Source organism: Erpetoichthys calabaricus, chromosome 3 (assembly GCF_900747795.2).
Source record: "Erpetoichthys calabaricus chromosome 3, fErpCal1.3, whole genome shotgun sequence".
NCBI classification, from domain to species: domain Eukaryota; kingdom Metazoa; phylum Chordata; class Cladistia; order Polypteriformes; family Polypteridae; genus Erpetoichthys; species Erpetoichthys calabaricus.
Window position 1 is genome coordinate 278,877,377 of NC_041396.2, and position 13,572 is coordinate 278,890,948.

Consider the following 13,572-nt stretch of genomic DNA (forward strand, 5'->3'; position numbering starts at 1 on the left):
TTTAGGGTTGTGATCACTTTTAAAGGCACTATATAGGTAATAAAGGTGGATTGTGGTAGTTTGATGCTTATACCTGGCCTTGTTACTTTGGTGTTTTTCTGTCTGTCTGTCTGGTTCTATTCAATAAGGGAGCGCACAAAAAGGCGACCTCAATTGGGCGCAGCGAATAAAGACAAACGCAACAAAATAATTACAGAAAATGTATTAGATAAAGGCAATGATTGAACGTATAAAAAGGCGAAAGCAAGAATATTAAAACATTCGCTCAATTGAGGTCGCCCTTTTGAAGCTCGCCTTTTTGTGCGCACCCTTATTGAAGGATACCGTCTGCCAACACCTCATGTAATCCAGCATGGTGGACATTGTTCAGTCATTGAATTACAACTCATTTTTATGTTTGTATTTTACAGTAGGCTTCAGACACCAGTTGAAAACAGAATTGGATTTAATTCACACACACATTTTATATATAATATAATATATAAAGGACTGGTCTACTCTACGTGTTAGCTTTGCATACACAGATTCTTAGACATTGGCCATGTGTTATGGTAAGTTTCTACAGCTCTCCTGTGACGGGGTGATGTTATAACAGGAAACGGACATTCTTCTGCTTAACTAACACGATGTGAATGTCTTCCAGAAGAAGTTCTTGCAGCCCGCTTTGCGTTCTCGCTGCGATGATGGCAGCTGGCGAGTCGATTCCTCCCGGACTGTAGGATCTTCTTCAGAATCATCCAGGACTCCATTCTCTGATTTCATCAGGCTGGATAGGAACTTTATTAGTAGCGTCCTAGAGAAGTCCTGTGGTGAAGAGGAAAAGAGAAAAGCGTAAAGAAAAGATCTTGAGAAGGAACGCCGGACTTACTGTACTGCTTGTCGTGTTAGCACAGCTCACCGTGTCAGGTTTGCATTTGCCTCGAGTGCTAAATATGAAGAGGATTTCTGTTCAAGAAGCTGTCTGTCCACCTGTTATGATTTGAAAATGTCTTGACAAAAAGCAACATGTTTTAATTTGTCTTTTCTTACCTTTTGAAGTGCCCCTTGAGAGATGAGTGGGAGTAATAGGACTGCCTGGTGTTTTGCTACCCTGATGAGCTTCAGCCTGCATGCAGCCCTGCTGTGGAAACTACAAGCAATGTAAGGTAATGGATGACCGTGCCGGTGTCATTGTTTTAGGCACACACAGGTCTGCTGAAGTGTCAGTCATGAATGAGCGAAGAGACAATGAGCATGTGACACATCAGATATGAACAGAAGGACGGGTGATGTCTCCGTGAGTTTCGGCTTCTTTGGCTCTGAGGCTAAGGATCTGTGCTGGTGTCCAGAAGGTTGCCGGTTCGAATCCCTGTCAGTGCCAAAGGAGATCCTACTCTGCTGGGCCCTTGAGCAAGACCCTTAACCTGTAATTGCTCCAGGGGCGCTGTACAATGGCTGACCCTGCGCTCTGACCCCAAGGGGTATGCGAAAACTAAGAAATTCCTAATACAAGAAATTGTATAAGGCGAAATAAAGAACAAAAAAAAGCAAAAAAAAAAAAAGATGACCTGTACTCATTTGGCTGACGCCTTTATCCAAAGCAGCTCGCATCATTTATGAAACAGGGTGAGCCGAAATCCCCATGTCTCAAGGTCATTGCGCGAGGTAGAGGCAGTTGAGTGGGTTGAGGTGGGGGTCCTTTGATAGGCGATCCCTTCTAGTTTTCGGTCAGCAACATGCCTTGGTCCGGTGAGCACCGTGCGTTCTTCAAAAGTAACGAATCCATCATCACTGCGCAACACGCCTTCCGAACGCACTTGACGTCCCAAATCGGAAAACAATTCTTCAGTGTGTGGCTAAATTTAGACAGACGGATACAACATTGAACAGAAATGACCTCCAGGCTGTCCTCGGACTGTACGAACGCCTGAAATCATTCAAGCTGTCAGGGTATCAATTTTGCAGTCTCCTAGACGCGCTTCATTTCCAACACGTCTTTGAGGAGGATTTCCATCCGTACAAAATGATGGTAGTGCAGGAACTCAGAGAGTGAGACTGGGAGAGCCATAGAGAGTTTTGCGCAAACATTCTGCAGACTTTCGCTACTGGGCTGAAACCAACCCTCGTGATCTTCTTCATCAGAGACCCCAGCACAGTGAGCTTGTTACTTTGGTGCGCTGTTGCAGAATTTGGCCTTGTAGGCCCTTACTTTTTAGAGGAAGGAGGAGCAACAGTCACAGTCACTTCAGACAGGCCCGGTCTTAGGTATTATGGGGCCCTAGGCGAAAGGGGGGTCCAGGGGCCCCCTGGAAGCTCTGTGAAATGCGTGAAAATTAGACCAAGGACTCGATCCGGGGCCCCCCGAACGCCGGGGCCCTAGGTGGTCGCCTACTTCGCCTATGCCTAAGGCCGGGCCTGATTGGGACAAATAATGCTGTAGTATATTTAAGTATATATGACAATTGCTCACTCGGACAATTTGTTTTGGGGGGCCCTAAGCTATAGCTTGTGTAGCTTATACGTAAATCCTGCACTGACTTCATAACATTGCATTGAAATGCTAGAGAACTTTTTGTGGCCCCAACTGGAAGAAATGGATGTGGTGGATGCCTGATTTCAACAGGATTTAGCAACAGCTCATACGGCGTGGAGGTCCATGCAAGTTATGCGGGGAAGCTGATCTCCCTGCGCCGCGATGTCAGGTGGCCTTCAAATTCACCTGATCTCTCTCCATGCACTTTCTTCTTTTGTGGCTATCTCGTGTCGAAAGGTATACACACACTGACCTCAAAGCCTTGAAGCCCTCAAGGACGCTATTCGCCACAAAATCACCGTTATTCCCTTTGAAATGGCCGAACGAGTCATGCAAGCATTCAGAAATCGTCTTGAAGAGTGTATCGCTAATGATGGTCACCACCTTCAAAACATCATTTTTAAAACACAGTGGGGGAAAAAACCTATTTTGTATACCCTTTCTTGTGTCATACTGAAATTTATTTTTTCTTATTATGTTCTTATAGAATAAATGTTTGAAGTGTGGTACTTCTTTTTGGCTCACCCTGTACAACTGGTTACCATACTTTTTGGTTTTTCCAGTTGATGCTCAGGCAGATCACATGACTGGCTCAGGGTCACACAGTGTTATGATTTGAACCCACAGCCTTAAGCCTTAACCATCACACCACATCCTTGGGTTGTCCATATGGAGTACATCAACAGAGAACTGAGGATGAAGTGTGGGCCAAAAAGAGACCAAGACAACAAATACACAGTGTCTGCAAAAAGTCTTCACTCCCGTGGAGGTTTTTATATTTTATTTTTATACATTAATAAATCAGAGGATTAAATGATGAACAGAATATGACTCTTTAAAGTCACAGTGAATACAAATCTTTGGAAAGTAGTCTAAATTAATTAGACACTTAATAACTGAGCACATAAGTATTTACCTTCTTTCATATGACCCCTCTAAATCCTCACTGGTGCGGCCTATAAACTTTAGAAGTCCCAGAATTAATCCAACGGAGGTCACCTATCTGGGGTTTCAAATGATTGTTGACTACATGCATCTGAATGTTAAAGAACCAACTTCTGGGATGTCAGCATGGTGAGCTAACCTACACAATGAAGACAAAAGAGCACTCCAAGCACAAGTCAGGAGATGGACACAAGAAAATGTCCAAGTTGCTGAATATCCCAGTCATGAAGAAATGAAGAGAGTATGGTGTAGCTGTAAATCTGACTGAGCAGTCCGTCAACAAAACTGAGTGATTGTGGAAGAAGAAGATGACAAGTGAGGGGGCCCGCCAGGAGACCTATGAGAACTCCAAAGGAGTCACAGGCCATGGTGGATAAAATTGGGGAGACAGTGCAGACAACAGCTGTTTCCCAGGTGCTTCACCAGTTGCATCTTTATGGGAGAGTGGCAAAGAGAAACAAATATGGAGAACATCTCTGAGGAAGACTCATAGGAGGCTCTGATGTCTGCCTGAAGAATGTTCTGTGTCTGATGAGACCAAAATTGAATTTTCTTATTGGTCCTCAGACTGAACACCATGTTTGTCAAAAAAATACACCAGTTATCAAAAATACACCATCCCACTGGGAACCATGCTGGTGGCAGCACCAGGCTGTGGAGATGCTTATCTGCAGCAGGCCCTGGAAGGACATGGAGGGGAAATCCTGAAACAAGATGAAGTCTGCAAGCACAAAGTGAAAGGTGCACAGGAATGGCTTCAGAACAACAATGTGAATGTCCTGGAGCTGCCCAGTCAGAGTCCTGTGCTTGTATTTATCAAGCATCTCAGAGTAGGAAATGATCATAACGGGCTCAGAAATCTCAGAGTAACTCAAATGTGGGTCTACTCTTAGGAGTAGGAGTAAAGAATTTGATCAATTTTCCTAATTTATGAAACTACTGAATAGTGACGAGCAAACATTGCCGAGTTCGCTTCGCCGTTAGTTACCCGAAATCACGGAAATATTTACGATATTCGCCGAACTTGACGAACTGCATTGAAGTCAATGGGAAAATACTGAATTAGATTTGACTGGATTATAATGGTGTAGTCATCTTTAAAGTGTCCTTGAGGGCTAAGGAAATGTCTGCCACCTATACTGCACCGATTATTATGGCCAAACTAGGTGACTTGAGCTGTGTAGCAGCAGTGCCAACCACTGCACCACCGTGCCTCCCTGAGATCAAAGAAAGAATGCAGTCAGAGACGCACAATCACATATTTCATCAAAACAAAACGGAAATGTCGAAATCTTAGTCAAAAGTCAGAATAAATATGTAGGTCTTTTAAAGGCAGAAAATTGAAACTGCAGTGTCCTGATTCAAACCGAGGGCTTGTTCTGTTTTTTGAAGTCGCGCTGAAGGCTCTCTGTGCTGATGAATTGCACTTTTTTATTCTATCAAAAAAGATAATAATAATAATAATAATACATTTTATTTGAAGCGCCTTTCAAAAAACTCAAGGTCACTGTACAATCAGGTAAAAAATAAACATTCAATAACTAGAAAATTTAAAATCCAAATAAAACATCAGATAAAACACCAATAACAGTTACAATGAATAAGCAATTTTGAACAGATAAGTTTTAAGATTAGCCTGAAATTGGTGAAGGGTAGTCATATTCCGGGCGGCACGGTGGCGCAGTGGGTAGCGCTGCTGCCTCGCAGTTGGGAGATCTGGGGACCTGGGTTCGCTTCCCGGGTCCTCCCTGCGTGGAGTTTGCATGTTCTCCCCGTGTCTGCGTGGGTTTCCTCCGGGCGCTCCGGTTTCCTCCCACAGTCCAAAGACATGCCAGTTAGGTGGATTGGCGATTCTAAATTGGCCCTAGTGTGTGCTTGGTGTGTGGGTGTGTTTGTGTGCGTCCTGCGGTGGGTTGGGTTCCTGCCTTGTGCCCTGTGTTGGCTGGGATTGGCTCCAGCAGACCCCCGTGACCCTGTGTTCGGATTCAGCGGGTTGGAAAATGGATGGATGGATAGTCATATTCCTAAGATAAGCAGGTAATGAGTTCCATAAGGAAGGTGCCGATCTGCTAAATGCTCGATATCCCATCGTAACAAGACGTGCTGGTGGATTATTTAAGTTAATGAAAAAAGAGCATACGAGAGGGTTTAATGACTTGTAGGAGCTGTGAGAGATATGTGGGGGCAAGATTATGAATGGCCTTATATGTAAGGACTAAAATTTTGTAGTTGACCCTAAACTTTATTGGCAGCCAATGAAGCTGCTGAATAACGGGTGTAATGTGATCAGAATAGGGTGTTTTAGTAATTATACGAGCAGCCGAATTTTGAACAAGTTGAAGTTTATGTAGTAACTTTTGAGGCAGACCAAAGAGAAGTGAATTGCAATAGTCCAGGCGGGAGGTGACCAAACTGTTGACTAAAGTGGCAGTAGAGTGATTTGACAAAAATGGACGCAAGCGATTAATGTTAATGTTAGAAACGTCTTGTAAATAGTAATACATCTGTTATTATTATTATTTCATAGTCCCCGTGATTGATGCGTCCTGCTCTTCAAGGTTTTTGTTTTTACTCTCCTGCGCCACGTGGCTAATTATTATGCACGCATAGGGCAGACGCCTTCTTCTTTTAAATTAACTTTTAACAAGAAGATCGACCTGCACATTTGGTTACGAACATAGATAACTCGTCTCAAACACAAATGATCAGCATTATATACCCTTTTTTTGGGGGGGGTCCCATTAATGTTGTCTGTTACAGCTCCAGAGGACGTTGAACTGGCCTTGCAAAACATGGTAGGGGGTGGGTATTAAAAACAAAAATCTCCTAAACCAGACGAATTATCAGTAAATAATATGACGAACACGGGCGATTGTGAACACAGCAAATCTGCTGTAAATAACGCTTTGGTGAAATTCGCTGATAAGCACTACTACTGATAATTTTATAAAGAGAGCTCGGGAGCGGCCAGAAGAAGACGTTCATGCAGAGACCCGCACGCACATTCTGGGAAAGGCAGAATGTTTAAGAAACACTGGACATCAATGAACACGTAAACAAATATCGATCTGACCGAGATGGATTAATTTTATAACCAATCTTATACATAGCATGATAGCTCCATCCAAGTAAAGAAGCAAAGCACTGTCAGCCGAAATACAAATGTGGATGAGGAAGCATTGCATATGTGAATTGGAAGCGATATCACAACCTCAACACAAATGGCATGGAAGCAAACTGTGGTGTAACAACCGCCAGACAGAAACACGGAGGCACACACCAAATGGCACTGGCGCGTTTATTTAACAATGAAAGATCCACAGGCGCACCTTCCATCTGTTATGGCCATGGGAAATGCCTCGTAAGGTATCAATTACTGATGCTAGCCACGGCTCTTCTGGCGCTGTTTCTGAAGTTGCGTTCACTCTTCCCCTGGTACAGGTTGTCTTCCAGAGTTGTGTACCGCGTCAGTCTCCCCTTATTCAATGCCCCAGGAGTCTCTACCTGCCGTCTTGAACCTTCCTGGGCTCGCGAAGTGTAATGCAAGTAGTCCAGGGGTTTGTGGAATGCAGCGCGCAGCGTTTCGCTGTCAATCACCCGCTTAGCCCCGCCCATCTTCAGGTGGCTTCTACGGTGAGATTCTTGATTTTGTTGTGAAGTGGCAACAATTATGTGCAGCGTAGCGCAATATTACGGAAGCTTCTCCTACTACTGTGAATATTATTATTAGTACGTTTGTATTGGTAAGCTACAAAATGTCATCATGATTTCCAAAGAAACTACAAAACTCGTCATGAGTGCCATTTTGTGAGTTGAGGTGCCGTTTATTCTCAAACGTGGCCTCCTGCTCCTCGCTGGCAGTGGGTGAAGGACCTTTCATTGCTAATTCTCCTGTCCTACTCTGAGGTGGGACAAATTCTTAGCCCGGTCAGACTTTCAGTGCAGCTCCTAGGAGTAACTAACTCTGAGACGCTGAATTTGTGGCTGAACTTGACAAAGAGGCACCAAAGGGGGCCTCCATACCTGTGTTTGCTTAGGACCCCCAAATCACTAAGTCCTTTCTGCCTCCAATTGATCTCACTGAGAGAGAACATGATACGGTGGATTCTTGTAGAGAAAAGTCAAGCAAAATGAGACCTTTTATTGGCTAACTAAAAAGATTACAATATGCAAGCTTTCGAGGCAACTCAGGCCCCTTCTTCAGGATTCTTGAAAATTCACTTTATAGTCCCTCCACAGATTTTATACTAACAGACTATAAATCTGGCATATCTCTCTGTTATATAAAAAAAAATCTTTTGAAGAGAGACAGAGAGACACTTTCACATCCTTCGAGACGGACAAGTCACGTCATACTTACACATGCAGGGCCGGATTTTCCTATAGGCTAACTAGGCTTCAGCCTAGGGCCTCAAGATCAAGAGGGGCCTACATTCAAATTGTTAGCAAAATTAAAATTAAACTATTCTAAAAACAGTGAACATTAAAACACTGAACCGAAAATAAGGAGAAATTCTACGCATATGACTAATAAACAAACATAAAAATGTATTGGTTAAGATCAACGCGTATTACGTATTTTATTATCTCTCATGTAATTTACAAACTTAAAAGTGGAAGGTGAAAGGGCCTCATAAGTGGAATAGCCTAGGGCCTCTTTTCATATAAATCCGGCCCTGTACACATGCAGAGCAGGTTAGAGATAATGGAAGTAGGAAAATGTGAAAGTCTCCAAAAATGAGATTAAAGATCGCATTAGAGCAAACAAACTGAAAATATTACTCGGTGAGATAACGGAACAGCGAAAAGAAATCGCATAGTGTTTGAGGATTTCTGGGGGAGAAGAGAGACAAGGCAGTGAGACAAAGAGTAGGACAGCTGCTGTACAGGCTTTTAAACGCTCCAAGTGCCGCACGAGATGCAGATCACACGGCACGGCAGCAGTAGCAGCAAGCCAGCAGCTGATTGAGCAAAGAGGAGGTAAAAAGAAATGTATTTGTTTCCCATTGTATCACCTTTTAAGAGGGGCTTCTCCTTGGGGTGCGTTCAGCCCCCCTCTTCACAACAGCATGTAATGTTGGGGGGGGGGGGGGGTAAGGGGTTGGCGAATGAAGCCAGCAGGGGGTGAAGCCCCCTACTCTTTTAAGATGTCTGCGTTGTGCAGGGCAAAAGTATTTTTTTCCAACAATGTTTACAGACCGCAGTGGGTCACAAGTTTACATACACTCTGTAAATATTTGGTAGCATTGCCTTTAAATTGTTTACTTGGGTCGATTTGTACAAGCGTCTGACAAGAAGTGGCTGCAGTTTTGGTCCATCCCTGCAGACAGAACTGCTGTAACTGGGACAGGTTTGTGGGCCTCCCTTCTTGCTTTTCAAGTTCTGCCCACAAATTCTAACCGGATTGTGGTCAAGGCTTTGTGATGGCCACTCCAGTTCCCTGACCTTGTTATCCTTAAGCCATTTTGCCACAACGTTTGAGGTATGCTTGGGGTCCTTGTCCATTTGGAAGTCCCATTTGCAACTGACTTTCAGATTCCTTGCTAAGCTCTTGAGATGTTGCTGCAGTATATCAACATCACTTTCCTTCCTCGTGATGTCATCTACTTTGTGAAGTACACCAGACCCTCTTGCAGCAAAGCACCCCCAAAACATGATGCTCCCACCCCCATGCTTGACAGTTGGCATGATGTTAAGCCAAAGCCAAAACGGGCATGTCAAAGTCACTACCATTGGTGGGCCGCTTCGACTGCCATACGTGCGTCAGTGGGCCTCACTGTAACATACTGAAAACTTTAAAAAATGTAATACTTAAAGTTTAAAGAAAAGCAATTTATTTCCATACAATCTCTGTACAACAGCGTACAATTAGAGTCTTAGCCTCTTAGCTAGGTCCTTATATAGGAGTCTTACTGTGTGAGATTTATTTCTTTTGTCCCAACACTTGGCATCTCTTGTTAGTAACCAGTTCGTCAATACAGTATCAGGCTTGAAATCTTGTGCAGCTGCAACTTTTATGAGGGATGAAAGGTGCTCGTAGGATTTTGATAGTTTTCATTAACGAAAACAATTGCTCATAAAGGTAAGTGCTTCCGAACATTGACAGTACTCTCGATGCCAACTTACAGATCTGCACATACGAGGGTGGCAGGTAAGCATACAAGCCTGGCACACCAACTTCGTTGTATTTTGCCTTCAGAATAGAATCTGACTGCACTTCGATCAATTCCATTTGGATATTCTCAGGCGCATTCTCAACGTTGTAAGAGTATGGTGACGTAAACAGCGCAAAGTCCTGTTCGTGTGAGCAGAAATCACGAAAACGCTCACTGAATTCATTGCTCAGTAATTCAAGTTGGAAAACAAATCCTCCAAAAATTAAATTTTACTTTACTATGTCTACTTCAAAGTTTATATTGTAAAATAAGCCGATATGCAAAAAGCCCCCTGACCTACACTAATTTTACAAACTCAAAATCACAAAAATTAGTTAATAAACAACTCACCAACTTCTCGCATCCACTTTAGATCTTCAGCTGTAGTTTGCACTAACTGTTCGTTACAATACTAGCACAAAATTACATAAAACTAAAGCAAAAAAATGTGAAACTATGCGAGCTATTACTACTCGTGGTGGTCAGTTCTGCCCAGTGGCCAGTCTCAGCAGCCCAGTCAGTAGTGTAGCCTGCCAGGGGCGGCTCTAGGCTCATGGCGGCCCTGGGCAGAGAAAGAATCGGTGGCCCCTTCGCCTGCCAATGTCAATATGGTATCTTATGCACGGCGGATGGCCACGTCCATTGCGGACACTGCATAGCCGCCTCGTGCTCATGACACGCTTCTATATGCGCGTGTCCGTAACTTGAAAACCAAGTGGCGGCCCATGATATTCTCATTACAGCAGAATGTTATAATACTACATATAGCTTACTGCTCCAACTCGAGCGACATTAGTAAATACAGCGTACTAATTAACAAGAAACACAATGTTTTTCGGCTACATTGCTGTCAGCTGTGTCGTTATTTTCTCTTTATGTTTTATATTCAATATATATTGGCGTGGCGGCCCTGTGCAGGTGCACAGTTTGCACATGCCTAAGACCACCCCTACTGCCCGCTGCTGCAGCCTAGCAATTCAGTTGTGACGCTGCAGCTCATTAACTTTGGACAAGGCTCGTGGCTATACTAGCAGATGACGTTTCCGGTACCGTAATGCCATGGGAAAATGCGCTTTTGTCAAAAGGCAGAAGTAAGAAAATTCAATAAGTAACGCCAAAGATGCAGAATGATTCAATCACAAACGATAGTAATCATTTTGTACAAGTTTAGTGCTAACTAGGATCTGTTATGCGGGCCGCGTTTTTGACATGCCTGCTCTAAAACACATGGAGCTCTGATCTCTCTCTCTCTCTCTCTCAAAAACGTCAAACGTCACTCCTTAACAATCTCTAGATGATAATGTCTGCTGAACAAACAGGTATCACTAGCTAAGTGAAGGCAAAGGTACACTCCAACATGTGGAGCGACTGGAACGGAGGGTGAGAGATAGGGAGCCAGCGGGGTCCTCAACTTTGAAGTCCTACATCCCCCGCCCCTCGGCCTGCAGCCTCTCTCTCGGATTCGTACAAATAAATCGGTGCCACAACTGAACTATAATACTTAGCTCGATGAGAGAAGTTACAAAATTAACTAGAATGTTCAAGCCAATTATAGAAAAAAACCCGATCTAAATCCGTTAAGTAGTTCTCTTGTGAAAAGCGGACAGACAGACGCTGGATTTTATATATACAGTATATAGAGACTAGCCATCCCAAGCATAGTAGTGAAACAGGACAAACTTTAAAAAACAATAAACAAACTGTTACCGCTAGCTAAGAGGAGGCAAGGTACACTCCAAAATGCAGAGGTAGACCGACTCCCAACTCCTGACATCACGCTTCCCTCCCCTCAGCCCACAGCCTCTGTCTTGGATTAGCGCGAATATATCGCTCCTGAAAGCAAACTATGATACTTAGTGTGATGAGAGAAGTTGCAAAATCAACTGGAATGTTCAAGCAAATTATAGAAAAAAACCCGATCTAAATCCGTTAAGTAGTTCTCTTGTGAAAAGCGGACAGACAGACGCTGGATTTTATATATACAGTATATAGAGACTAGCCATCCCAAGCATAGTAGTGAAACAGGACAAACTTTAAAAAACAATAAACAAACTGTTACCACTAGCTAAGAGGAGGCAAGGTACACTCCAAAATGCAGAGGTAGACCGACTCCCAACTCCTGACGTCACGCTTCCCTCCCCTCCCCTCAGCCCACAGCCTCTGTCTCGGATTAGCATGAATATATCGCTCCTGAAAGCAAACTATGATACTTAGTGTGATGAGAGAAGTTGCAAAATCAACTGGAATGTTCAAGCAAGTTCTAGAAAAAAACCCGATCTAAATCTGTTAAGCAGTCTGTTATGAAAAGCAGACAGAAATACAGAGAACCAGATGTTGGATTTTATATATATATATAATATATATATTATACAGTGTATATATATATTTTTTGAGATGATATATGTAACCTTGTGGCCCACTGCAATTGTGATGTACTCAATGAAAAGTGAAATACTCTGTGAACATTGTCGGAAAAAATGTCTTTTGCCCTCCAGAAATTAGACGTCTTAAACGATATGCCAAATTTATAGTTGGTTAGTATAAAATCTGTGGAAGGCTTATAAAATGACTGAAAGAATTCACCCTAAATGTATGGAAACATTGGATTCAGCTGTAGGTTCTCATTCCTGTTTTATTAACAAGAGGAGTTATGTGTTTCTCTGAGTGTCTTATTATTAATGGAAGGAGTTGAATTGGAGATGTCCGTAATGGACAAATAGAGATAGATGATGGCATCATCATGAAATGACTCGTCTTCATCTCATATGTGAAATTTTAGAGATGTAGCAGAGTTTGAGATGCAAGCTGTGAAAGCAGAGATGGATTTCATGACCTGAAGATGTCATGACATGAAAGTTTTGATGGATGAGAGAAAGTGAGATGGCGTGAGTAAGAAATTCTAGTAATAAAAGAGAGATACCGTAAATGGTTATCAAGTATCTGTTATGGGCAGACAGCCATCTGTTTCTTTACCCTTCTTATCCAGTTAGGGTAGAGGCACCAAAGCATGAACCAACATGACAGTCAAAGACACTGAGCTAGATGACCATTCCATGACATGCTACCTACAGACACTTAAGACAGATGACACACGTTCTCTTTGGTCGGATTGCTCACCTCTTTCCCCTGTGGAAGCTCTGAACTCAACAGCTCAGCGAGCCGCTCCCTTGGTGGAATGCCGCTGGCCCTGACAAGCAGGACGGATGCAAACAGGGCCACCAAGACGAAGTGCAGCTGCAAGCGCAGCATGGTCACAGGAGGAATGCAAGAAGTCCAGAAGTAAAAGATTGAGCAGCTCTCTTTACGATGGTTTGTACTGAATCAGGTGAACGCCTGCACCCCATTTTTATATCTAGGATCTCTTTGGGTTGGCTGGTGCTGAGAAAGAGGTGGCCAATCAGAGGCTGGCAAGCCAGAGCGGTCAGAGAGAAGCAGAGACATGTTAGACATCAACCCCCCCGATATCACACCAGTCTGTTTAGTCAAGCCGTGTTCATCTGGGAGAAGCGAATGTAGACATTAGAATCGCGGAGCAGCTCGGACTAGGAGCAAGTGACATTTATCAAAATGTGAAAAGGAAATAGAAAGTGGCTTCTAAATAATGGCAACAGGTAAAGCAACACAGCAGCTTTTTAAAATGAGCCCTGTTACAGCCCCTCAATAAAGGGTGCCAGCTACAAAGAGGCATTTACATCAGGAAAATGTTGAATTTTTTAATCTTGGCAGAAGGGGGCTCATCCATCTCTCCATTCATTCATCCACTTACTTTTTTTGAGGTCATCGCAGTGAACCTGACGTATCCCATCAGCACTGGGTGCCAGGCCATGACAAGGCATACACTGGGTATGCTAATGCAGTGTTCCTCAAATTCAGGCCTGGGGATGCTCCTGGTGAGTCAAGTATCTCCCCAAAAATGAAGCAAGCTGTTATCTCCCAGTTTCTATGTTTTGTGAAATTGCA

At 43.4% G+C, this 13,572-nt stretch overlaps 2 protein-coding genes across 2 annotated transcripts in view; one reads left to right on the plus strand and one right to left on the minus strand.

The window, feature by feature from the left end:
* The window catches only part of plscr3b (phospholipid scramblase 3b), a 482,910-nt gene that overhangs the window by 148,462 nt on the left and 320,876 nt on the right, over positions 1-13,572 (plus strand). The gene's annotated exons all lie outside the window — the stretch shown is intronic.
* sst5 (somatostatin 5) lies at positions 496-12,912 on the minus strand. The gene is made up of 2 exons (XM_028799058.2): positions 12,730-12,912; positions 496-804 (listed from the first exon to the last, which is right to left on the minus strand). Exons 1-2 carry the CDS (start codon positions 12,859-12,861, stop codon positions 619-621), a joined length of 318 nt encoding a protein of 105 aa, XP_028654891.1. The 5' UTR covers positions 12,862-12,912; the 3' UTR covers positions 496-618.

What these genes read in the sequence shown, in the direction of transcription:
- sst5 (XM_028799058.2), bottom strand. Translation starts at nt 12,861, where the DNA reads ATGCTGCGCTTGCAGCTGCACTTCGTCTTGGTGGCCCTGTTTGCATCC. An exon ending in AGCTTCCACAGGGGAAAGAG is followed by an intron (nt 805 to 12,729) that starts GTGAGCAATCCG and finishes TCTTCACCACAG; the next exon opens with GACTTCTCTAGGACGCTACT.